Below are 26759 nucleotides of genomic sequence, written 5' to 3' on the forward strand. Positions count from 1 at the left end.
GCTAATATAGCAAATTAAGCTGCTAGAATAGAAGTTTAAGTAGTGATAAAATTTAAGAAACCATGTTTTGTAGTGAACAAGAAAGGGATATCCATAGTAAAGTTAAGGAAGCAATGTTTAAGAATGAATATGGAAATCTTAGGAATCTGTCCATAAACATGTTTATTTTGTCTTCTATGATGCCACATTCAGGATTAAGACACAGAAAATGTCAGCAGGGAACGTGTGCCATAAAAAGATATTCAGCTGATGCAAAAATTAGCTTAAAAATAAAGAACACCCCCTCAACTGTCTAGTTAAAAAAAAAACTGCTCTTAATACCATGCTCTTATTTTGCTATTCATCTATAGTTTTTAGTCTGATTCTATTGATTTAGCCTTATTCAAGGAGCCATACATATTCTTTCTGGGTGTAGCACTAAAGATTATTTATTTACTTATTTACTTTATTGAAGTATAATTAACATATAGTATTATATTAGTTTCAGATGTGCAATACAATGATTCAACAATTCTATACATTACTCACTGCTCATCACAATCAATTTTATCTATTTAGCCCATTGGCCTGCCCCCCCCCATACCTCCCCTGTGACAACCATCAGTTTGTTCTCTGTATTTAAGTCTGGTTTTTTGTTTGCTTCTTTTTTTCCTTTGTTCATTTGTTTTGTTTCCAAAGTTGCACATGTGAGTAATATCATATGGTATTTTTCTTTCTCTGACTTATTTCACTTAGGATGATACACTCTGGATTCATTCATGTTGCAAATAGCAAGATCTCATTCTTTTTCATGGCTGAGTAATATACCATTGTATATATACCACATTTTGTGTTATTCATATTTAGAGGTGATATTCTTTCCCAAGAATTACCATTACATAAATAAACTACCCAGAATTTGTATCCAATTTCTACTCATCGTTGCTGTGTGCTAAACTTTCTGCCTAACACTCAGAAAATGAATATTAAAACAGTATGTCAACTGAAGGTAGATAAATTTATTTCTATTTTAATAATTTCTCTAATTGCATTAGGAATATACTTCAACTAGACATAATTGTATGCATTTTACAGGTTTGTGATAATTCATTATACAACTGCTTAAGATTCATGTCATTGTTTCTTTTCTGCTCTGTCCAGGAAAATTGTGACATGTTTATTATTTTGGTAAATGACACCATGTTCTTCCCATGGAAATTCTAAGGGAGCAAGGAAGATTGGAAATACAATTCTAGATAGTTGAATACTTGTCTATTTTTCCAAGAAGATTGATATATTTTGTTCTACATTTTTGCAGGATCCAACTGGGATATTCTCACTGGATAAAACCATTGGCCTTGGTACTTATGGCAGGATCTATCTGGTAAGTGGAGTTAGATTATGTATTGGTTATTCATTTTCTATAACAACAATGATTGCAAGTCAGAGCCCTACACTGCAAAGCAAATAATGACAAAAGCATTTCACTTTGAGAGATGAATCAAATTAAGATAGCTCAGTGATATCTGTGAGAATTATTACAAAATAAATGGATTGAAAATCTACAGTAAATGAACCTACCAACCAAAGGTCTAAAAATTATTAGCATACCATTAATAAAATCAACAGAAAAAATAATTAATTCAAATAAGAAGTACCCAAATAAAAATATCATTTGTTTTATGTTATACATCCATAGCATTCTAATTACTCACATTCAACTTTTAAACTGAATGTTACGAAAACAAACATTTCCACAGCATTCTACATCATACTGTGTGTCTGTGTGTGCACATGTGTGTAACAGAGTTAGCCAAATAATCTAACAAGAAAAACTCTGCATTTATTTAATGATTATTTATCAAGCACAAAGTATGTGCCAGGCACTGTAATAGTCCCTGTAGATAAAGTGATTTAAGGGTTGGGAGAGGACATTTTTACATATTTTAAGCACACAAATAACTGTTTATTTGCAATTATATTCCTTGTGTGGTTGTTGAGGATGATGTTGATGCATTTTAGGTAAAGGCAGGGACACTGTTAAGGGCTGGTTTGGAGGGGGGCTTACTTTAATGGTCCCATCACCTTGATCACGTGCCCTTCCCTCACTAACATGGGAAATAGGCATTTTCTCAGTCTTTTGTGAAGTTCTGTACAAATGTAGTAGTGTTCCTTTTCCCTAGGCCTTTCCCTCAAAAACCAAATCACTATCACTAGGCTGATCCTTATTGTAGACTGACCACAGGTCCTCTACATATGGATTATATAGAGGTGTCCTGGTATAGGTCCAGTGGAAGAGGCTTCATTGTAGTTCAGACAGAGTTGCCCTCTGCTTGCCAAGCCTGTTACCTTTAGGCTACATCTTCCTAGAAGGAGATTTTTTTAAAAAATCATGTACCCAAGTTGGGATAGGGAATATCTTTAAAATTTGCACAAAAGTACCTATAGCATTGAAGTTGAGTAGTAGAATAGCATTGTGGAAGGTTCCTAAAAGCAGAAGGTACCTTGGTGAATAAAGGGTAAATATTGGTAAATGCCAATAATTGTGACAAAAGTTTTTTCAAGCCATTTTGACTTTACCTATTAATGGAATCAATAAGGTATAGACAGTGATGTGATACAAACACAAGTATGTTGTTTATGTCACTTCACTTGCATCTCAGACTGATTGATTAGTTAACAATTGTGTGATCTAGGTGAATTTTGCCACCATATGCATAGACACATACACCTATATGCGTGGAAGTTCTTCTTCACCTCTTTACAGCATATTTATAATCTTCATGACTCCATACTCATTTTAATTCTTGAAGGGTATGTATGTATGTATGTGTGTGTATGTGTGTAAGTGTGTGTAAGTGTATGCATGTGTTTAAATATGTGTGTATATTTGTTTTTATTTGAAAGAATAGAGCTCTCTCCACCACCAGATTTTGGGAATAAAAACATCAGTCATATAAGGTAAAAGGCAAAGGTAAGGTTAGATAACACACAAAGATGGTTTCTCATCATCAGTCATCAGAACTGTGATGCCATATAAAGAAGAAAAGTCGAGGGTAAAAGGTGAGTTGTACATGGTAATTCCCTCTCTCTTTTTTTTTTTTTTCAAACTATGGTTTATTGAGATGTAGTTTGAATTTGGTAAAATTTGCCCTTTTAAGTATACAATTCTAAGAGTTTGGACTAATACATTTCATCATGTAACTACCACCAGAATCAAGATTTTTCCAACATACATCTTAAAATACACAGTATACCTTTAAGTAATAGTCTTCAAGTAACACTTCACTATGTGGTGTCCCAGCTTGTATAGTATGGTTATAGTTGTTACACATTTTTCTTTTTTTTAATTTTTTAATGTTTATTTTTATTTTTGAGAGAGACAGAGCATGAGTGGGGGAAGGACAGAGAGATAGAGGGAGACACAGAATCTGAAACAGGCTCCAGGCTCTGAGCTGTCATCACAGAGCCTGACGCGGAGCTCAAACTCAGGAACTGCAAGATCATGACTTAGGTCAAAGTTGGACGCTCAGCCAACTGAGGCACCCAGGCGCCCCATATTTTTCTTTTACGTGTGATATAAACCCACAATACTACTTCTCTGTTTCCCATACTCAATGCTATTACTTTTTATTTAGTTACCTTTTAGAGCAATTAAAATGAAGAAAATATTTTTAGTCATTTGAGCCATTTCTGGAATGTTAATTTCTTTGGAAAAATCCAAGTTTCTATTCTTAAGCATGAAGAATTTTCTATAATGTTTCTTATAGTGTAAGGCTTCTGGTAATGAATTATCTGCCTTTATTTATGTGAAAATCCCTCATTTCTTCATTTTTGAAATATATTTTCATTGGATATAGAATGTTATGTTGACAATTTTTCTTTCAGCAGTTTAACGATAATCAGTCTATTGTCTTCTGGCTTTCATAATTTCTGAAGTGTGTCATTTCTATCTTTGCTTCTTTGTATTTTTCTTCTTGCTAATTTTAAGACTTTTCTCTTTAACTTTTTCAGTGGTTTAAATATTAAATGTAGGGTTTTTTTTGTTTTGTGTGTGTGTAAGCATGTGTGTCTTCAGTGGACTATCATCCTTGGGGTTCTCTGAACTTCTTGAACATGTAATTTGACGTATTGTAATTACCCCAATTGTAATTTGGGTGAAATTCCTGACCTTTATCTCTTCAAATATTTTTATTTTGCTTTCTTCTGTTTCTTCTCCTTGTGGAAAACCAATCTTATATTTGTTAGGCCATTTGATATTAACATACAGCTCTTGGATGCTCTATTTTGTTTCTTATGTGTGTTTGTATGTGTTCATGTTTATTTGCTCTTATTCTCTTTTCTCTTTGTGTTGCACTTTGGATTAATTTTTTTCCTATCTTCAGTTTCACTTCTTATTTTCTCAACTTTTTTGAATCAACTGATAAGACTATCAAAGGCATTTTTTATTTCTTTTACTGTTTTTCATTTCTAGCATTTTCACTTGACTTTTTTATAGTTGACATCTTTGCTGAAATCTCCATTTTTTCATGCATGTTTTCCATATGTTTCATTAAAACATTTCACATATTAATTATAGTTATGTTAAATTTTCTGTCCACACTTTGAATATCCAAGTCATCTCTAAGGATGGTATATTGATTACTTTGTCTCTTGAGAGTGAACTGTGTTTGTTTGTTTGTTTGTTTCTCAAAATGTTTGTTTGAATGCCAGACATCATATGTAGAATAGTAGAGATTGAAATAAATAGTAATTATGCCTTGAAATGGGCACGCTTGTTCTTCTAAGTCATTAACATGGGAGGTTGAGTCAGTCTTTTAAGATGGGCTATATTTGGGTTATGTTGTTGCTATGGTTAACCTCAGTTCACTGCCAGCTTCAAGTTCTAATGTTACTTTGTGCTTACATGGTGGTAGGGTTCTCAGTATTCCTGTGATACCCTCAGCTTTAGACCTTCCTTGTGCATCTGTGTCTCAAAGAGATTCTCTCTTCATGCTCCTGTGCTTCCCCTAATGTATGCTGGCATTGCTTCTTATTAAGTGTTTGTTAGCCTGACGGTGTGGGACAGGGAGGAATTCTCTGCTTTTTTTAATTCAGCCTCAGCCTTAGACAGATCCTATGCCTCCGGATTATGGGAGTAGTTTTTTTTTTTTTTTTTTTTTTTTAGCTATTCTTTCCCTGTGCTAGTGGTAGCATACTTCTTAATGGTCTGAGCTCAGGACTAAATCCTGACCAGAAGTAGAGAAATTATTATTATTATTATTTTACATTATCCCCAGCTTCAGTGGGTTTTCATTTATATACCCTGGGGGGAACAGAGTTTGCTGCCCTTCCCCTGAAGTTTAAGGCTCTTATTCCTAAAGGAGAAAGGAGTTGGACATGGTTTCATGTTTTTCCTACTGCAGTGGCTTCTGCTCTCTCCCAGGTCAGTACCATACATAAAATCCATGGAGAAAAGCCTGTGAGTGTGTATAAATTCCTCTTATATCTATGGCTCCGGAGGGTATTGTACTCTCATGCTAGCCCATAGTTGGCCTTTAGCAGTTCATTAAAAATTTAGCTGAATTCTTTATACCATCTTCTGTGGTGACGTTGCATTTCCCCTGCAGCCACAGGTGAGCCAGGGCTAACGTTCCATCTCTCCTTGAATCATCTTTCATCAGACTTCAGGCTAGTTGGTTTCCTTAAGTCTTATCTCTAGGCTCAATAAAAGTTATGATTTTCTAGGATATTCAGCTTTTTCTTCTTGCTAGGGTGGGGGTGGCACTCTTTCCTGCTTTCCACGTTCTTATCAGGAGCCAGAAGTCCATGTCAATTCCTTTAACTGAATCTGCATGAAACATCTACCATATGCTAAATCCTGAACATATTTTATATGTACCTATTCAGATCCAGAGATAGAAAAAACTTTTCACCATCAGATCTTCAAAGCAGAAACCTCGATGTTACAGAAAGTAGATGATTACACATGGTTTACTTACATTAGACGGATTTTCCTTTGTCACGCATTGATGTGACCTCTTTTTTTCTATCTCAAATTAATTTCCTTCTGAAAAAGTCTTGGGATGGTGTTACTGTAAACTAATACCTCCTTCATGCAATATAATCTTGAGTATGTAGGAAACTCTTTTAAAAGGTTCATACACTTTATGCCAATAATCTCACTTTTGGAAATCAATGATAAATACCAAAAATGTATAAAAAGCATAAATATTATTTTAGCAGAAAGATAGCATATGTAGTGAAAATGGGGCCTGCTTTGGAACCAGGCAGACCTGATTCAGTGCTTGTTTGGCCATTAATTAGCAATGACCTTGAGCAAGTCACTTAACCTCTGAGTATATATTTCCTTATTTATAAAATGGAGCTAATAATACCTAACTTCCAAGATATAATTTAGAAACAACACATATAAAGTGCTTGGCACATAGTACATATCTTTTAAAGGTAGCTATTGATATTATTGTTACTGTTTCTATTATTTGTGAAAAGAAAAATTCAGCAAAATGCTAAATAGTAAAAAACAAGATGAAGTAAATATCTATTCAGTCAATATATCATGGCTCTTAAAAGTAATGTTTATGAAGATATATACCAGCATAGAATTATCTTTAGTATGTGAAGTAAAGTATTCCATATTATATATACACCATGATTACAGCTATGTTAAAAAAAAAACATGCACGTGAAAAATGGTAAATTAAATGGCTAGAATAGGATCCTGGGAAGATGGCGGCGTAGGAGGACGCTGGGCTCACAGATCGTCCTGCTGATCCATTAGATTCCATCTACACCTGCCTATATGACCCAAAAAACTGCCAGAAGACTAGCAGAACGGAGTCTCCGGAGCCAAAAGCAGATGAGAGGCCCACGGAAGAGGGTAGGAAGGGCGGAGAGGCGTTGTGCACTGTACGGACTGGCAGGAGGAAGCCGGGTCGGAGGGGCGGCCCGCTGCCCAAGCAGAGCCCCCGACTCTGGCTTGCAAAAGCAGAGGGGCCGGACGGAGTGTGTTCCGACAGCAAGCTGGACTTGACATCTGGAAGGTTATAAGCTAACAGCTCTGCTTGGAGAACGGGAGACCAGGAGGACAACCAGAGGGAGTTGTTGAACCCCGAACAACAGAGCTCAGCTTGGCGGGGGACAAAGGCGCTCGCCAGCGCCATCTCCCTTGCCCATCCCCCAGCCAAAATTCCAAAGGGAACCAGTTCCTGCCAGGGAACTTGCTTGCACCGTGCAAACACCCAATGCTGTGCTTCTGCGGATCCATCCCTCCAGCGGGTCTGAGTCCCTCCCGGTGCTGCAGGGCCCCACCCGAAGCAGATCTCTGAAGGAAAAGTGAGCTGAGCCTACCCCTCCCGCCCCCGTGCACCTTGCCTATCCACCCCAGCTAATACGCCAGATCCTCAGCACCACAAGCCTGGCCGTGTGCAAGTAGCTCAGATGGGCCACGCCACCCCACAGTGAATCCCGCCCCAAGGAGAGGGGAAGAGAAGGCACACACCAGTCTGACTGTGGCCCCAGCGGTGGGCTGGGGGCAGAAATGAGGTTTTTATTGTGGACCCGGCCACCAACGCAAGTTATTCAAGACAGCACAGAGGAAGTGCCCCGCAGTCCCCCACCACCCCAGGGACTATCCAAAATGATGAAATGGAAGAATTCCCCTCAGAAAAACGTCCAGGAAATAACAACAGCTAATGAACTGATCAAAAAGGATTTAAACAATATAACAGAAAGTGAATTTAGACTAATAGTCATAAAATTAATCGTTGGACCTGAAAACAGTATAAAGGACAGCAGAGAATCTCTTGCTAGAGAGATCAAGGCACTAAGGAACAGCCAGGAGGAAATAAAAAAATGCTATCAACGAGATGCAAAATAAAATGGAAACAACTATGGCTTGGATTGAAGAGGGAGAGGAGAGAATAGGTGAACTAGAAGATAAAATTATGGAAAAAGAAGAAGCTGAGAAAAAGAGAGATAAAAAAATCCAGGAGTATGAGGGGAAAATTAGAGAACTAAGTGATGCACTAAAGAGAAATAATACACGCATAATTGGTATTCCAGAGGAGGAAGAGAGAGGGAAAGGTGCTGAAGGTGTACTTGAAGAAATAATAGCTGAGAATTTCCCAGATCTGGGGAAGGAAAAAGGCATTGAAATCCAAGAGGCACAGAGAACTCCCTTCAGATGGAACTTGAATCGATCTTCTGCACGACATATCATAGTGAAACTGGCAAAATACAAGGATAAAGAGAAAATTCTGAAAGCAGTTAGAGATAAACGTGCTCTAACATATAAAGGGAGACCTATAAGACTCGTGACCAATCTCTCTACTGAAACTTGGCAGGCCAGAAAGGAATGGCACGAGATCTTCAATGTGATGAACAGAAAAAATATGCAGCCGAGAATCCTTTATCCAGCAAGTCTGTCATTTAGACTAGAAGGAGAGACAAAGGTCTTCCCAAACAAACAAAAATTGAAGGAATTCGTCATCACTAAACCAGACCTACAAGAGATCCTAAGGGGGATCCTGTGAGATAAAGTACCAGAGACATCGCTACAAGCATGAAACCTACGGAGATCACAATGACTCGAAACCCATATCTTTCTATAATAACACTGAACGTAAATGGACTAAATGCGCCAACCAAAAGACATAGGGTATCAGAATGGATAAAAAAACAAGACCCATCTATTTGCTGTCTACAAGAGACTCATTTTAGACCTGAGGACACCTTCAGATTGAGAGTGAGGAGATGGAGAACTATTTATCATGCCATTGGAAGTCAAAAGAAAGCTGGAGTAGCCATACTTATATCAGAATAACTAGACTTTAAATTACAGGCTGTAACAAGAGATGAAGAAGGGCATTATATAATAATCATAGAGTCTATCCAGCAGGAAGAGCTAACAATTATAAATGTCTATGCGCCGAATACAGGAGCCTCCAAATATATAAAACAATTACTCACAAACACAAGCAACCTTATTGATAAGAATGTGGTAATTGCAGGGGACTTTAACACTCCCCTTACAGAAATGGATAGATCATCTAGACACACGGTCAATAAAGAAACAAGGGCCCTGAATGATACATTGGATCAGATGGACTTGACAGATATATTTAGAACTCTGCATGCCAAAGCAACACAATATACCTTCTTCTCGAGTGCACATGGAACATTCTCCAAGATAGCTCACGTACTGGGTCACAAAACAGCCCTTCATAAGTATACAAGAATTGAAATCATACCATGCATACTTTCAGACCACAATGCTATGAAGCTTGAAATCAACCACAGGAAAAAGTCTGGAAAACCTCCAAAAGCATGGAGGTTAAAGAACACCGCTACTAAAGAATGAATGGGTCAACCAGGCAATTAGAGAAGAAATTAAAAAATATATGGAAACAAATGAAAATGAAAATACAACAATCCAAACGCTTTGGGATGCAGCGAAGGCAGTCCTGAGAGGAAAACACATTGCAATCCAGGCCTATCTCAAGAAACAAGAAAAACCCCAAATACAAAATCTAACAACACACCTAAAGGAAATAGAAGCAGAACAGCAAAGGCAGCCTAAATCCAGCAGAGGAAGAGAAATAATAAAGATCAGAGCAGAAATAAACAATATAGAATCTAAAAAAACTGGAGAGCAGATCAACGAAACCAAGAGTTGGTTTTTTGAAAAAATAAACAAAATTGATAAACCTCTAGCCAGGCTTCTCAAAAAGAAAAGGGAGATGACCCAAATAGATAAAATCATGGATGAAAATGGAATTATTACAACCAATCCCTCAGAGATACAAGCAATTATCATAGTGAATACTATGAAAAATTATATGCCAACAAACTAGACAACCTGGAAGAAATGGACAAATTCCTAAACACCCACACGCTTCCAAAACTCAATCTGGAGGAAATAGAAAGCTTGAACAGACCCATAACCAGCGAAGAAATTGAATCAGTCATCAAAAACCTCCCAGCAAATTAAAGTCCAGGACCAGATGGCTTCCCAGGGGAGTTCTACCAGACGTTTAAAGCAGAGATAATACCTATCCTTCTCAAGCTATTCCAAGAAATAGAAAGGGAAGGAAAACTTCCAGACTCATTCTAGGAAGCCAGTATTACTTTGATTCCTAAACCAGACAGAGACCCAGTAAAAAAAGAGAACTACAGGCCAATATCCCTGATGAATATGGATGCTAGTATCTCAATAAGATACTAGCAAATCGAATTCAACAGCATATAAAAAGAATTATTCACCACGATCAAGTGGGATTCATTCCTGGGATGCAGGGCTGGTTCAACATTCACAAATCAATCAACGTGATACATCACATTAATAAAAGAAAAGAGAAGAACCATATGATCCTGTCAATCGATGCAGAAAAGGCCTTTGACAAAATTCAGCAACCTTTCTTAATAAAAACCTTGAGAAAGTCGGGATAGAAGGAACATACTTAAAGATCATAAAAGCCATTTATGAAAAGCCCACAGCTAACATCATCCTCAATGGGGAGACACTGAGAGCTTTTTCCCTGAGATCAGGAACACGACAGGGATGTCCACTCTCACCGCTGTCGTTTAACATAGTGTTGGAAGTTCTAGCATCAGCAATCAGACAACAAAAGGAAATCAAAGGCATCAAAATTGGCAAAGATGAAGTTAAGCTTTCACTTTTTGCAGATGACATGATATTGTACGTGGAAAATCCGATAGACTCCACCAGAAGTCTGCTAGAACTGATACATGAATTTAGCAAAGTTGCAGGATACAAAATCAATGTACAGAAATCAGTTGCATTCTTATACACTAGCAATGAAGCAACAGAGAGACAAATAAAGAAACTGATCCCATTCACAATTGCACCAAGAAGCATAAAATACCTAGGAATAAATCTGACCAAAGATGTACAAGATCTGTATGCTGAAAACTATAGAAAGCTTATGAAGGAAATTGAGGTAGATATAAAGAAATGGAAAAACATTCCATGCTCATGGATTGGAAGAATAAATATTGTCAAAATGTCAATACTACCCAAAGCTATCTACACATTCAATGCAATCCCAATCAAAATTGCACCAGCATTCTTCTCGAAACTAGAACAAGCAATCCTAAAATTCATATGGAACCACAAAAGGCCCCGAATAGCCAAAGGAATTTTGAAGAAAAAGACCAAAGCAGGAGGCATCACAATCCCAGACTTTAGCCTCTACTACAAAGCTGTCATCATCAAGACAGCATGGTATTGGCACAAAAACAGACACATAGACCAATGGAATAGAATAGAAACCCCAGAACTAGACCCACAAACGTATGGCCAACTCATCTTTGACAAAGCAGGAAAGAACATCCAATGGAAAAAAGACAGTCTCTTTAACAAATGGTGCTGGGAGAACTGGACAGCAACATGCAGAAGATTGAAACTAGACCACTTTGTCACACCATTCACAAAAATAAACTCAAAATGGATAAAGGGCCTGAATGTGAGACAGGAAACCATCAAAACCCTAGAGGAGAAAGCAGGAAAAGACCTCTCTGACCTCAGCAGTAGCAATCTCTTACTCGACACATCCCCAAAGGCGAGGGAATTAAAAGCAAAAATGAACTACTGGGACCTCATGAAGATAAAAAGCTTCTGCACAGCAAAGGAAACAACCAACAAAACTAAAAGGCAACCAACGGAATGGGAAAACATATTTGCAAATGACATATCGGACAAAGGGCTAGTATCCAAAATCTATAAAGAGCTCACCAAACTCCACACCCGAAAAACAAATAACCCAGTGAAGAAATGGGCAGAAAACATGAATAGACACTTCTCTAAAGAAGACATCCGGATGGCCAACAGGCACATGAAAAGATGCTCAACGTCGCTCCTCATCAGGGAAATACAAATCAAAACCACACTCAGATATCACCTCACGCCAGTCAGAGTGGCCAAAATGAACAAATCAGGAGACTATAGATGCTGAAGAGGATATGGAGAAACGGGAACCCTCTTGCACTGTTGGTGGGAATGCAAATTGGTGCAGCCACTCTGGAAAACAGTGTGGAGGTTCCTCAGAAAATTAAAAATAGACCTATCCTATGACCCAGCAATAGCACTGCTAGGAATTTACCCAAGTGATACAGGAGTACTGTTGCATAGGGGCGCTTGTACCCCAATGTTTATAGCAGCACTCTCAACAATAGCCAAATGATGGAAAGAGCCTAAATGTCCATCAACTGATGAATGGATAAAGAAATTGTGGTTTATATACACAATAAGTACTACGTGGCAATGAGAAAAAATGAAATATGGCCCTTTGTAGCAACATGGATGGACCTGGAGAGTGTGATGCTAAGTGAAATAAGCCATACAGAGAAAGACAGATACCATATGGTGTCACTCTTATGTGGATCCTGAGAAACTTAACAGAAACCCATCGGGGAGGGGAAGGAAAAAAAAAAGTGGTTCGAGTGGAAGAGAGCCAAAGCATAAGAGACTCTTAAAAAGTGAGAACAAACTGAGGGTTGATGGGGGGTGGGATTTAGGGGAGGGTGGGTGATGGGTATTGAGGAGGGCACCTTTTGAGATGAGCACTGGGTGTTGTATGGAAATCAATTTGACAATAAACTTCATATATTGAAAAAAATGGTTAGAATAGTGATATACTGCATGTAATTTTCTATTCTATATTTCTAATGTTCATAATGTTATATCATTTATGTAAAGAACATACATATTTGTGTATATATGTTAAACATATGCATGTGGATGTATGTATTAGTACCAAATGCTATATCAATACCCTGTACAACAAAATAGAATCATGATACCATTCAAAATTAATCTCAGAGTGACTCATAGAGTCCTTTGCTTTTTCAGTGCTGCCAACCACATCCCCTGCTGTTGTTTGTTTTGGTTAATGTCTCTCCAGTGTCTTCCAGCTTGTTTCCAAGGCCTTGTTCTCTGGCAAGTTTCCAGCTGTCTGCTGAGGTCTGTGCACATTGAAATGAAGGCTGCGTTACACACTCCACATTGTAACCCATTTCCTTCCCTGACTTTTCTTTTAATTAGATACCTATCTTTCTACCCTCTCCCACCTGCAGCCAGCACAAACCTCACTTAAAATAGTATGTTTTATATTTCTTTCTTCTTTTAGGAGAAAGTACTATTATTTCTTCTTTTTTTTTACCCCTATTAGAGTCATAAAACAGAGTTTTCTCTTCACCTTTATCTGCTAGTCTCATAACTTAAGGGTTGTCACTTGAAGTAGAGGCATACTTGGAATTTTCCCATGTGAGACCATATTAGTAAAAATAAAGTAGGTTGGAACTTGTTTTTTAATGGTACTATTAGAAAAATAAACAATTTCCCAAAGAGCAATGTACACAGAGAGACCACAGTTATTTTATGAAATATTAAGAAGGAGACCGAGACCCTTTAGGGTAGCATAGTGGGTGGCAAACTATCTCTCCCACTAACTGACACTATACATGTAACTTGACTTTTCTGGGTCAGTTTCCTCAACTATAAAATAAATGTGTTAGAATAGATAATATCCAGGGTTCCATCCAGCTCTTTGACAGTACACCTAACACAGTGCCTAGAACTCAATTAAAATGTAAACTACTCTTATTCTTATTGTCATCAGCATCCTAGTAACTGTCTTATATTCCCTTCACCACCTTGCAATACAGAAGCTTCTTATTGGCTTTTATTTAAAGTAGTTCCTCATTTTACCAAATAAAATGATTGTTACCATGTTTTTTTTTTCTATTCTTTCCTCTACCACTTGATAGAAAGACCCATTATTTTAGCTCATTAAGTACTATTATAACCAATGCAAAGATAAAACTGGGTAGCAGGTATATTGGGAAGGTAGGATGTTTCATTATGTTACTGTTAACTAACACCATTTTGTTAAGCAGAATACTAGTAGGGAAAGAAAAATAACTGAATGCCCAAAAGGAGCCATTTTGCCGTGACTTTCATGAAATTTTGAGTGCACCCTTAATCTCCATCATCTATTCCCACATTGCCATTTGTAGGCAGTGAGGGCAGAAAAGGGAATAGGAAAAGGTTCAAGGCAACCATTTCAAGGAAAGGAAAAATTCACCGGAAATAGGGTAAACCTCTATACTTCGATCTAGAGCTTGATTGTCACATGTGCCTGATACCTAATTGGAACTAAATTAATGTTAGAAGAAAGGGACTACCCCAAATATCTTATTGCTCTAAAACTTAAAAATATATCCTGGGAATATCTAAGCATTTGTCTTTGAAAGAGAGCAGAGGAGTCATCTGCCCCTTAGTAGTTAGCAGATTAAGTCAGTATATGAAGGTGTGGCATTACAATCACAATCAAATTCCTGAATTGTTTGCACTATGGAAGTACACCGCTGAATATGGAAATTTCTTTTTAAAACACTGTCAAATGTATCACTCTTAAAATTTGGTTTCCTAAATCACTGTCTGACACATTGCTTTTACTTGGAAATCTCACCAGACAGGTGAGATTTAGGTTTATTAATTACATTTTCTGGATTTGAAGTTGGAGCAGGGAATGGGAACAGAAAGGCAGGAAAGAAATGTCCTCAAAGTTGATGACATAAAATTTATGATATTTTAAATTAAGTTTCAGAAACATGGTGTTGACATTTGGGTTGCCTAGCCACTAGGCCTATTGGATAGGGGTTTGAGTATTTTTCCTTTTAGGCTGAAATTATACTGTTTATTTGCCTACCAAATGTCTAGCACTGTGAATGCTTTCTTTTTAGGTAGGAAAGTTTCCTCACATCCTTGCCATTTTGCAAATATAGCTCAATTAAGCCAGCCAACAAATGTTGCTTGAGCACCCATAAAGTGCATAACACTGCATTTTATTATACATTTCGAGCCTCAGAAACAGGAGCTGAAGCTGCAGCTGACTTGAGACTTCTGTTTTACTAGGTTATGGATTCTTTCTAGTGCACTACCATAAGGCCAGAGCCCTCTCTTCGTTCTGCCTTTTACTTGTGTCATTGCCTCCTTCTGATAATATGTCTCAAAAGTGGGGATAGCCCTTTTAAGTAACCCTCATGCTTCTCTACATAAGAAATATTAAATGTTTCCACTAAATAAAAATATTATTTTGAATGTTTACATTTTCTATAATAAAACAATACTCATCAAATGCCTACTATGTTCCAAGGACTGTGTTAGTCACTAGGTGCCAGTTACAATGATCAGAAAACTTTGGAGGGGATGTTTTATTGATTTAGTTTTTGTAGACATAAGGAAGGAGGCCATTTTTCCTATGATTTATGGCATCTACATTTGAGGAAGGAGTGATATGTAACAAGAAGGAAAGGGAGAGGTAGGGTGAGATTGAGCAAAAGGAGGGAAGAAATAGGGATATCAGGGTTTTTTGTTTTGTGTTGTGTTGTTTTTCCCTGGATGTAGAAAGTCTAATGAAGCTTCTAACTGAGACTCCAGGAACAGGTTTTTGTTTTGGTTTTTTTTTCAATAAGGTAACTGAGGTTGAATATTTGTAATGGGGGTGAAAAGAACTAATATATGCTAAGTAAATTGAGACTCATGGGACCAAATTAGTGGAAGGTTGTGAGGCTTAAAGACCTTAGGAATAAAAATGGAATATTTCTATCTTGACCATGACATCTCTCCAGCTGTGGGATATAACCTAGGCTCTGAGTTTTAGGCTTGTTTTTTCTTTTTTGTGTTATACCAAAATTTACTTCTGCCTCCTGGTAAATCTTGAGGGAGGAAGAAGCAAAAGTATGATAGGACTGAAAGGTGAAAGTAAAAGTCATATGTAGGATTTGTGTCTTAGGAGGCCACAATTAAATTTTGTCACAATTACTATAATATGTTTAATAAGTTCACAGATATACATGGAGAGAAATTCAAATTCTGTATTTCGTGTGTTGCAGTAATGCAACAATTATGATCTCACATCTTTAGATTTGTTTTTTTAATGTTTATTTTTTTAAATTTTATTTTTTATTTTTTAAAATTTACATCCAAATTAGTTAGCATATAGTGCAACAATGATTTCAGGAGTAGATTCCTTGTTTGTTTTTGAGAGATAGAGAGAGAGGAGGCAGAGAGAGAGGGGCACAGAGGATCTGAAGTGGGCTCTGTGCTGGCAGCCAAGAGCCCATGTAGGGCTCCAATTTAGGATCATGAGCTGAGCTGAAGTCAGAAGCTAAACAGACTGAGCCACCCAGGTACCCCTTTATATTTCTAATTAAGTTGATTTTATCAAGTTGTTCTAGGGACAGAAAAGACTAATTCAAATGTGTGGAGACAAATATGCATTTCTAAACAAAAGCCAAGGCAAGTAAACTATAGCATGGGGTCAATCAGATAAAAGCATCCTAATTATAAAAAGTTTTATAAAATAAAAGTATAAATCTCTGTGGGTGGGGGAATAATACAGTTACTTAAAAACAGATATACAAAATTGTACAAATGATGCTTAGCTTATACACTTAAAGCTCTTTCTAATATATCAGTCCTAGGAAAATTTATGTGGACAAGCTTTTTATAAACCATTTTAAAGAGAGATGGGAGTGAGGGAGAGCATTGCTAGAAACACTAATGTATTCTCCAATATATCAAAAATTTAGTTTTCTTTTGCATATACATATATATTTATATGTAATATACATGTATAGGTATGTACATATATGCATATATGCATGTATACATATATATACAAAACACTTTGTGTACCTGTAAATACTATATTTTTGTATGTATATATGTTATACACATATAGAATATAAATTATGTATACATATACAGATAAATAGATAGGATTGTGGTCAGATTCTCAGTAAATTCATTAAAAGTGGTTGAAGAATCAAGAGTTCTTGCTTTCCTATACCCTCTAGTAGCTGACTACTAAAAACTAGTTAGCTAGGTCTTCACTAAATTTTATGAAACAGACACTTTAGAAAATGGAATTTAGGCAATTCTAACTCTTGAAGTAAAAGAGTCCTAACTTGGTTTTAGGAATTTCCAACATTCCACCATATTGGCATATCTGTGTCTAAGGTAGTTTTGTGAGTGATGCTACGATTGCATTTAGTAATGAATGTGACACTGTAGCTCTCTGGAGGTGTCAAAGAAAAAAAATGGAAAGTCCTACATTTTTTATGTTGCTGGGGCTACAGTGAAGGCAGATTCTTACAAAGAGGACTATGAGTAAAATTGTGCTAAAATATCAAAGACTATCAGAATATGTAAGCAGTTTTTTAACCTGTAGTCTTATTTTTCTTTGCTCAGCTACACCCAAGTTATAACAAATTCCTTCTCCATCAGAGCATGGAGAAAGAGAGGGAAAATGAGGCATAAATTGTGTGTCATTTCAGTTGGAGAAATAGCAATATAGAGGTGGTTTATGTAATTTGTGTTGGAAAAATAAGAAAGCTCCTTGTAGGTATGTCATTTATAGGCAGAGTCCCTTTATGACTACGGAAAAGAGGTTGGATTATTCAGGGTCCCCTGAGGGAAAAGAAGATTGATTATATTCTAAGCACTACCAGTAACATTTTGTATAAATCATTAACTGAAGAGAAACAAAACAAAACAAAAACAAAAACACCACCGTAATCAAAAAGGACAAGGTTAAGGGTTCTCATAGAAGGATAGCTTTTCTTGACTCTGAGAAAAAATTAAAATGAAATAAATTTAGTTGGTATACACATTGAGGAAGATGAAAGAGAATTAAATGTTAGTCACTTTAGAGATAGTGAGCTTAGTGTCCTAAAAATGGGTAACATCTATTGAATGTTTACAATGTGCCTAGTGCTTAATTTGCATATACCATTTATATTTTGTACGAGTGTTATGAGGTGAATGCCATTGTTGTCATCATTCTCCCATCCCATAACTGAGGAAACTGAGGACTCAAGAACTTCAGTTACTAAACAAGTTCACAAAGCCAGTAAGTTGCAAAATCAGGAGTCAACCCACTATTTTCCTAACTCTTAACTAATTAAGGTCTGTGCTCTTAACTCTACTATATTACATTCAGTTCAACATCTACAAGCCAGATTCAAAAAGCATTCAGCTAGTTGAAAAAAAATATCTGCCCAAGTATAGAAGTATATAGGAAACTGGTGAGCTGAGGTCAGTTATGAAGATTGTTCATGATGTGTGCCTCAGTGTATTTGTTTCCTTTATGACAAGCACCAAGACACACTCAAGTCTGAGGAACTTTTTCTGGGATTTACATTTCAGAAGTGGACAGGAACATTTCAGATTGGCTTTATCGGACACTTTGTAGGACACTTAAGCTCATGACTAAATTTCTACTCAGACTCTTGAAAGGCCTAGGAAGGCAGAGATTCCTTCCTCTCACTTCTGCACTCTTTTCTAGTGAGAAACGGCCTGTCTCCAGGGCTAGAGGCATTAGGCCTAAATTACTGCTCCTGCTGGGAGCCCCAGAGAAGAGGGAAACAACAAAGGATAATTGAAAGGTAGTGCCTCTCTTGGGGCCCCTAGGTGGCTCAGTCTGTTAAGCATCTGACTCTTGATTTCAGCTCAGAACATGATCTCATGGTTCATGAAGTAGAGCCCCACAGTCAACACAGAGCCTGCTTGGGGTTCTCTCTCTCCATCTCTCTCTGCCCTTCCCCCACTCGTGTTCATTTTCTCTCTCTCAAAATAAATAAATATTTTTTTAAAAAAGTTAGTGCCTATCAAATATGAAACAGAACCTCAGCATCTTCTTTGTGGATGATTGGTTTCTGATTGGCAGAGATATTAAAAATTAACAAATTTTAAAAATTTTGTATGTTTTCTAAGATGAATTTCTAAGAACATGAGTGAAAATTATATATATATGTGTGTGTATACATATATGTATATATATACAAATGTGTATTCATGTGTGTGTATATATATATATATATACACACACAAACAATTTAGGATACCATTTTGTGTTTTCTGCCTAAGAATAGAATTTCCCCCAGAGTCTAAATTGGAATAAATTATATGTAGCAGCTAAATGGCTATAGCTTAAAAATGAGAGGCTGGCAGAAGAAGAGAACTGAGCAGGTGGATGGAGGCACATTTGGCATTGAGATGAAGAGGTGTATGTACCAGGTGTGCTACTTAAGTAAAATTCTCTGTATATTGTCCCATCAGATAGGCATTCAGGTTTCAAAAGAACTTACATCTTAAGGCTTTCCTGTTGTTAACCTGTACAAGAATTTTGTAACCTGCCGAGTTCCTCCCACCTTGTCACAAAATTAAGTGTTGGAATCATAGTACAAAACCAACTACAAGTCTTGGAGTGAATGCTTAAGAATTTATTAGTCTTTACAACTAGTTTGAAAATTTCTTCAGAGGCAGAATGGGACTTTTTAATTTTGGCTATACCTCCAGAGCACCTAGTAAAGTGCCTTGAACATAGTAGGAACAAGGGCATCAGGGATATATGACAAGCAAAACTTTCAATGTAGATGTAGTATGTTTTCTATTGCCTACACTCATTTTCTTCATTTATAATCAGTGTTGTCATTGTATAAGAAGGTATTATGAAAAAATTAGATGTCTCCAGAAAATCTATCTTAATCACCTATGTAATATGTTTGGAACTAACAGAATACATATGGATGCTTTGCACAGTTTTTTGTGGGACTAAAAAGATGTGTGCAAAAGTGACCATTTCCCAAATGGCATATTTTAACAGGGGCTCTCTGCAGATGTGCCTTGATGGAAAGAATTGACTAATGACACCCTGGTATGCCAGTGCTGGAGACAGGTTGGCCTTTCAAAATTATACCACCTAAGTAACTTTCTACTCTGACTATAAAAAAGGTGGCACTGTGTAGAGATAAATATTTCCAAAGGATGGAAATATTAGTCTTACTTTTTTTTTTATTACTTTTTGCTGAATGAGTCATTTAGGAAGCTTGAAAGAGTATATTTTTTCTCAGGGTACTGTAGTTTGCTGTAGTGTTATTGGCATGGCCAAGTATAAGGATGGTTTCAAGCGAGCCTCATACCTTCAGGAAGATGTCTAGAACATGTGCAAATATTTCCTGACTTGGAAGATTGGCAGCCGTTAGAAAGAAAAACACATAAATAAGAGCTTACAAATGTCCTTGCTTCTCTTAGCCTTCTACCCATGCTTGCCAGTTGCTGTAATGGGTTTTTTTTAACTACCTTAAAGTTTAGTAAGTTTCAAAAAAAATTAAATGCCCCCAAATGTTAAACTCTAAAAGATTTAGTAATGTGGATTTTTTTCAGACTATACACACACACACACACACACACACACACACACACACACGCACACACACACACATACATATACGTACCCACACATACATACATTAACCAACTCACCTTGGTTTTTTAGGTACTTGTCTGGTCCCATGTCCTAGGAAACTTCCATCAGTCCAGGATATCATACATATGTGCTTGATGTATGTATATAACACCTGAGCAACATGCTGTAATGAGTAAGAGATAGTTGTGTCCTTCCCTCAATTGCACAAAGGGCAGAACTAACAGATATGACCAGAAAGGTGCAAACTGGTTTAAGAGAAGCAGAAAACAGAGTGGTGATATTTGTAGAGACCATAGTCTGTGTTCACTCCAGCCAGCACAATGTGAAAATTGGTTTGACTAATTTGTTCACCACTACTACCATTACCCCTCCAAAAATATACAGACAGAATTAATTGGTTATTTGACGGAAGTCACTAAAATGTTTGTTGGCATCTAGTACACATAGCCTTACTAAAATGAAAAATGGATGTTTTACACTGCATCAAAAATGCTTTCTAGAAGGGACTTGACTTCTCAAGCAGATCTTAATGCTTGGACTTCAAGGGAGGGATATTTGAGAAGCACAATTTACTGTCAACCTATTTCCTTAAGGCCCTTCAGATAGGATGCTCTGGTATGAGACCATAACTTTCCAGATTAACCTCCTCCCATTCCGTGCACTTTTTTGAATTTGGCAGTGGTATAAATGATAGTTGAGTTGAGTTGGAAAAGGGTTTACAGAAACCAATTAGAATATGACCAGTTAATTTACTCAAGATAATTTGTTTAAAGAAATAAATATCAAAGTAACTATTTTTTATGATTGTATTGAGACTGAGTAGTAAAACTTAATTATACTCTATAGATCAGGAAAATTTGTATATTTTTTAAATAGGCAAAAGATCTGCCTCTCTAAAGCAACTGGCATATATAATTATGTGCTCTCAACTCCTTTATAAATACTTACTTCTTTGTGAGTTCTGTTGGTGCTATGAATTACCTTGCCATTTACCCAAATTTTATATATCATTATGCACTTGATAGGGAATTGCAGTTTGAATGAGTTAACAGAGACTCAGTGCCCAGGTTTATATAGAAGCAAAAGCCACTTGAGTCTTTAAGGATGTAGTTTACCCTACATTTGCATTAAACCTGCAGAATGAGATGTGGACCCAAGCAACATCATTTGGCCCCAATCAAACCTTTAATTTTAGAAAGGCTTTGACAGCAGGGACTAGATAATATACACTGCTTTTTAAATTTTCCCTGTGGTAGCACTGTGCTTAATCACATTTTGTTGCTTAATTCTGTATTTTGTGGATTTCTTCATTTGAATCTTATATTCCAGCGTCCTTTTTAATCATGGAAGGGGAGTGGGGGAAATGGAAAGAAAAACGGGAGAGGAATAGAAAAGGTAAGAGAGACCTTAGAACTAGGGTTGCCAGATTTGACAAATAAAAATACAGGATGCCCAGTTAAATTTGAACGTTGATAAAGAACACATGTTTCTGTGTGTTAGTGTGTCCCAAAAGTATATGCTTCTACTAAAAAATTATTTGTTTATTTGAAATTCAGATTTCACTGGACTTCTCCTGTACTTTATCTGCCAGCCTTATCTAGAACCAATTTCACCTGTGTCACAGATTTGCCACCTGCCAACTCTGTGTTAAGAAATAAGAGGAAGATTGTCTCTCTCACCTGCTGTGGTATGGCAGAGAATGCCAGTTCAGCCTCCCTAAGAAGTTGCCAAAGGGTGGGGAGGAGGTGATCTTCTGGTCCTAAAACAGCTACCACTCCTCCCTGCTTCTTCTGGAAAATGTTTGGTGCTGCTTTCAGAACTCTATAGAAAAACTGCTTTGCTGGTACTTGGAGAGGCCACTGAGTTCAAGTGAGTAATTCTCTCCTTACTAAGAGGCTGAGTAGGGGAAGGAAGGAGAGTTTTCTCTTTGACATGCCAAGGAGAGCATTTTGCCTGCTCAGTCTCCTGGGCTATGGAAGAGAATCAAGATCATTTCTTTTTTCTTACTCCCAAAGCGGAAGGACTTTGGGATGCTGACTTGATTAGTCACTCTCCAGTTTTATCATCCCTAATATGGGTCCAAGAACCTAGTGTGATTGCAATCAGTAGCAGTCGATGTGTATTTTGTTGTTGTTGGTTTTTTTTTGTTTTGTTTTGGTTTGGTTTTGGTGAAAGACCTTATGTTCTTCTGTTTCACAGGCCAGGCTATCACTGGCTACAGTCTAAAGATTGTTCACAAAAAGATTATTTGTGTTATTTAGAGCCCTGTTGCATGTGGCCCATTTCCTTTGTGAGTTGTGAGTTAAATCATCCATTTTGCCTGTGGTACAGGGAGGATTACTTTAAGGAAGGTTACATGGGGCATGAGTGATCTACAGTACAAAATAGAAGCAGGCTGCCACTAGAACTGTTTAAATCCAGCCATCACATCAGGCTTCTGCTAATTCCCTCAGGACAGCTCAGAGAATGTACTATTTATTCTCTCCCTTCTGTAAATAATGTTTTCTGAAAAACAACTGATAATCTACAAAGGAATAATGCTTCTGTAGATTTTGTGAAGATCCCCCAAGAGGCAGCAATATACTGGATGCTTCCAGTTGATGTGGCATTGTTAGTTAGGCCCTCTCTGGATTTGCCAAGAATCTCAGTAAAGAGGGAAATAGAGACTGAAATAATGTCATTGTCTTCCAGCTTCTCAGGGACTTTATTTGCTGGATCTTCTACCATCATCAACTTTTTCTACTTCTTCATGAAAAAGTAGTTCATAAATAAGAAGTTGGGAAGACCATGCATTATACTATAGAGATACAAAGTAAGTTAGTCTTGAATTCTACTCAATAACAATTCAAGTTACCATTAAGAGTTTACTACATACCAGACCATAACTGTACACTTTATAGGCATTAACTCACTTGATCCTCATAGAATTTCATAAGGAATAAATGTTATTCTCATTTTGTTTCCCCCCCTTTTTTTTATTTTTCAATATATGAAGTTATTGTCAAATTGGTTTCCATACAACACCAAGTGCTCATCCCAAAAGGTGCCCTCCTCAATACCCATCACCCACCCTCCCCTAAATCCCACCCCCCATCAACCCTCAGTTTGTTCTCACTTTTTAAGAGTCTCTTATGCTTTGGCTCTCTTCCACTCGAACCACTTTTTTTTTTCCTTCCCCTCCCCGATGGGTTTCTGTTAAGTTTCTCAGGATCCACATAAGAGTGACACCATATGCTATCTGTCTTTCTCTGTATGGCTTATTTCACATAGCATCACACTCTCCAGGTCCATCCATGTTGCTACAAAGGGCCATATTTCATTTTTTCTCATTGCCACGTAGTACTCCATTGTGTATATAAACCACAATTTCTTTATCCATTCATCAGTTGATGGACATTTAGGCTCTTTCCATCATTTGGCTATTGTTGAGAGTGCTGCTATAAACATTGGGGTACAAGCGCCCCTATGCAACAGTACTCCTGTATCACTTGGGTAAATTCCTAGCAGTGCTATTGCTGGGTCATAGGATAGGTCTATTTTTAATTTTCTGAGGAACCTCCACACTGTTTTCCAGAGTGGCTGCACCAATTTGCATTCCCACCAACAGTGCAAGAGGGTTCCCGTTTCTCCATATCCTCTTCAGCATCTATAGTCTCCTGATTTGTTCATTTTGGCCACTCTGACTGGCGTGAGGTGATATCTGAGTGTGGTTTTGATTTGTATTTCCCTGATGAGGAGCGACGTTGAGCATCTTTTCATGTGCCTGTTGGCCATCCGGATGTCTTCTTTAGAGAAGTGTCTATTCATGTTTTCTGCCCATTTCTTCACTGGGTTATTTGTTTTTCGGGTGTGGAGTTTGGTGAGCTCTTTATAGATTTTGGATACTAGCCCTTTGTCCGATATGTCATTTGCAAATATGTTTTCCCATTCCGTTGGTTGCCTTTTAGTTTTGTTGGTTGTTTCCTTTGCTGTGCAGAAGCTTTTTATCTTCATGAGGTCCCAGTAGTTCATTTTTGCTTTTAATTCCCTCGCCTTTGGGGATGTGTCGAGTAAGAGATTGCTACTGCTGAGGTCAGAGAGGTCTTTTCCTGCTTTCTCCTCTAGGGTTTTGATGGTTTCCTGTCTCACATTCAGGCCCTTTATCCATTTTGAGTTTATTTTTGTGAATGGTGTGACAAAGTGGTCTAGTTTCAATCTTCTGCATGTTGCTGTCCAGTTCTCCCAGCACCATTTGTTAAAGAGACTGTCTTTTTTCCATTGGATGTTCTTTCCTGCTTTGTCAAAGATGAGTTGGCCATACGTTTGTGGGTCTAGTTCTGGGGTTTCTATTCTATTCCATTGGTCTATGTGTCTGTTTTTGTGCCAATACCATGCTGTCTTGATGATGACAGCTTTGTAGTAGAGGCTAAAGTCTGGGATTGTGATGCCTCCTGCTTTGGTCTTTTTCTTCAAAATTCCTTTGGCTATTCGGGGCCTTTTGTGGTTCCATATGAATTTTAGGATTGCTTGTTCTAGTTTCGAGAAGAATGCTGGTGCAATTTTGATTGGGATTGCATTGAATGTGTAGATAGCTTTGGGTAGTATTGACATTTTGACAATATTTATTCTTCCAATCCATGAGCATGGAATGTTTTTCCATTTCTTTATATCTACCTCAATTTCCTTCATAAGCTTTCTATAGTTTTCAGCATACAGATCTTGTACATCTTTGGTCAGATTTATTCCTAGGTATTTTATGCTTCTTGGTGCAATTGTGAATGGGATCAGTTTCTTTATTTGTCTCTCTGTTGCTTCATTGCTAGTGTATAAGAATGCAACTGATTTCTGTACATTGATTTTGTATCCTGCAACTTTGCTAAATTCATGTATCAGTTCTAGCAGACTTCTGGTGGAGTCTATCGGATTTTCCACGTACAATATCATGTCATCTGCAAAAAGTGAAAGCTTAACTTCATCTTTGCCAATTTTGATGCCTTTGATTTCCTTTTGTTGTCTGATTGCTGATGCTAGAACTTCCAACACTATGTTAAACGACAGCGGTGAGAGTGGACATCCCTGTCGTGTTCCTGATCTCAGGGAAAAAGCTCTCAGTGTCTCCCCATTGAGGATGATGTTAGCTGTGGGCTTTTCATAAATGGCTTTTATGATCTTTAAGTATGTTCCTTCTATCCCGACTTTCTCAAGGTTTTTATTAAGAAAGGTTGCTGAATTTTGTCAAAGGCCTTTTCTGCATCGATTGACAGGATCATATGGTTCTTCTCTTTTCTTTTATTAATGTGATGTATCACGTTGATTGATTTGTGAATGTTGAACCAGCCCTGCATCCCAGGAATGAATCCCACTTGATCGTGGTGAATAATTCTTTTTATATGCTGTTGAATTCGATTTGCTAGTATCTTATTGAGATACTAGCATCCATATTCATCAGGGATATTGGCCTGTAGTTCTCTTTTTTTACTGGGTCTCTGTCTGGTTTAGGAATCAAAGTAATACTGGCTTCCTAGAATGAGTCTGGAAGTTTTCCTTCCCTTTCTATTTCTTGGAATAGCTTGAGAAGGATAGGTATTATCTCTGCTTTAAACGTCTGGTAGAACTCCCCTGGGAAGCCATCTGGTCCTGGACTTTAATTTGCTGGGAGGTTTTTGATGACTGATTCAATTTCTTCGCTGGTTATGGGTCTGTTCAAGCTTTCTATTTCCTCCAGATTGAGTTTTGGAAGCGTGTGGGTGTTTAGGAATTTGTCCATTTCTTCCAGGTTGTCTAGTTTGTTGGCATATAATTTTTCATAGTATTCACTATGATAATTGCTTGTATCTCTGAGGGATTGGTTGTAATAATTCCATTTTCATCCATGATTTTATCTATTTGGGTCATCTCCCTTTTCTTTTTGAGAAGCCTGGCTAGAGGTTTATCAATTTTGTTTATTTTTTCAAAAAACCAACTCTTGGTTTCGTTGATCTGCTCTCCAGTTTTTTTAGATTCTATATTGTTTATTTCTGCTCTGATCTTTATTATTTCTCTTCCTCTGCTGGATTTAGGCTGCCTTTGCTGTTCTGCTTCTATTTCCTTTAGGTGTGTTGTTAGATTTTGTATTTGGGGTTTTTCTTGTTTCTTGAGATAGGCCTGGATTGCAATGTGTTTTCCTCTCAGGACTGCCTTCGCTGCATCCCAAAGCGTTTGGATTGTTGTATTTTCATTTTCATTTGTTTCCATATATTTTTTAATTTCTTCTCTAATTGCCTGGTTGACCCATTCATTCTTTAGTAGCGGTGTTCTTTAACCTCCATGCTTTTGGAGGTTTTCCAGACTTTTTCCTGTGGTTGATTTCAAGCTTCATAGCATTGTGGTCTGAAAGTATGCATGGTATGATTTCAATTCTTGTATACTTATGAAGGGCTGTTTTGTGACCCAGTACGTGAGCTATCTTGGAGAATGTTCCATGTGCACTCGAGAAGAAGGTATATTGTGTTGCTTTGGCATGCA

The 26759-nt window shown here is 37.3% G+C and overlaps 1 protein-coding gene across 4 annotated transcripts in view; it reads left to right on the forward strand.

The window, feature by feature from the left end:
* Nucleotides 1-26759, forward strand: part of NRK (Nik related kinase) — a 141273-nt gene that overhangs the window by 7162 nt on the left and 107352 nt on the right. For all 4 annotated transcript variants that reach the window (XM_027053375.2, XM_053201497.1, XM_027053373.2 and 1 more), the window contains exon 2: nt 1298-1363. In XM_027053375.2, coding sequence (XP_026909176.1) covers nt 1298-1363 — 66 coding nt within the window. The remainder of the gene's footprint in view (nt 1-1297; nt 1364-26759) is intronic.

The sequence above is a fragment of the Acinonyx jubatus genome, chromosome X (assembly GCF_027475565.1).
Source record: "Acinonyx jubatus isolate Ajub_Pintada_27869175 chromosome X, VMU_Ajub_asm_v1.0, whole genome shotgun sequence".
NCBI classification, from domain to species: domain Eukaryota; kingdom Metazoa; phylum Chordata; class Mammalia; order Carnivora; family Felidae; genus Acinonyx; species Acinonyx jubatus.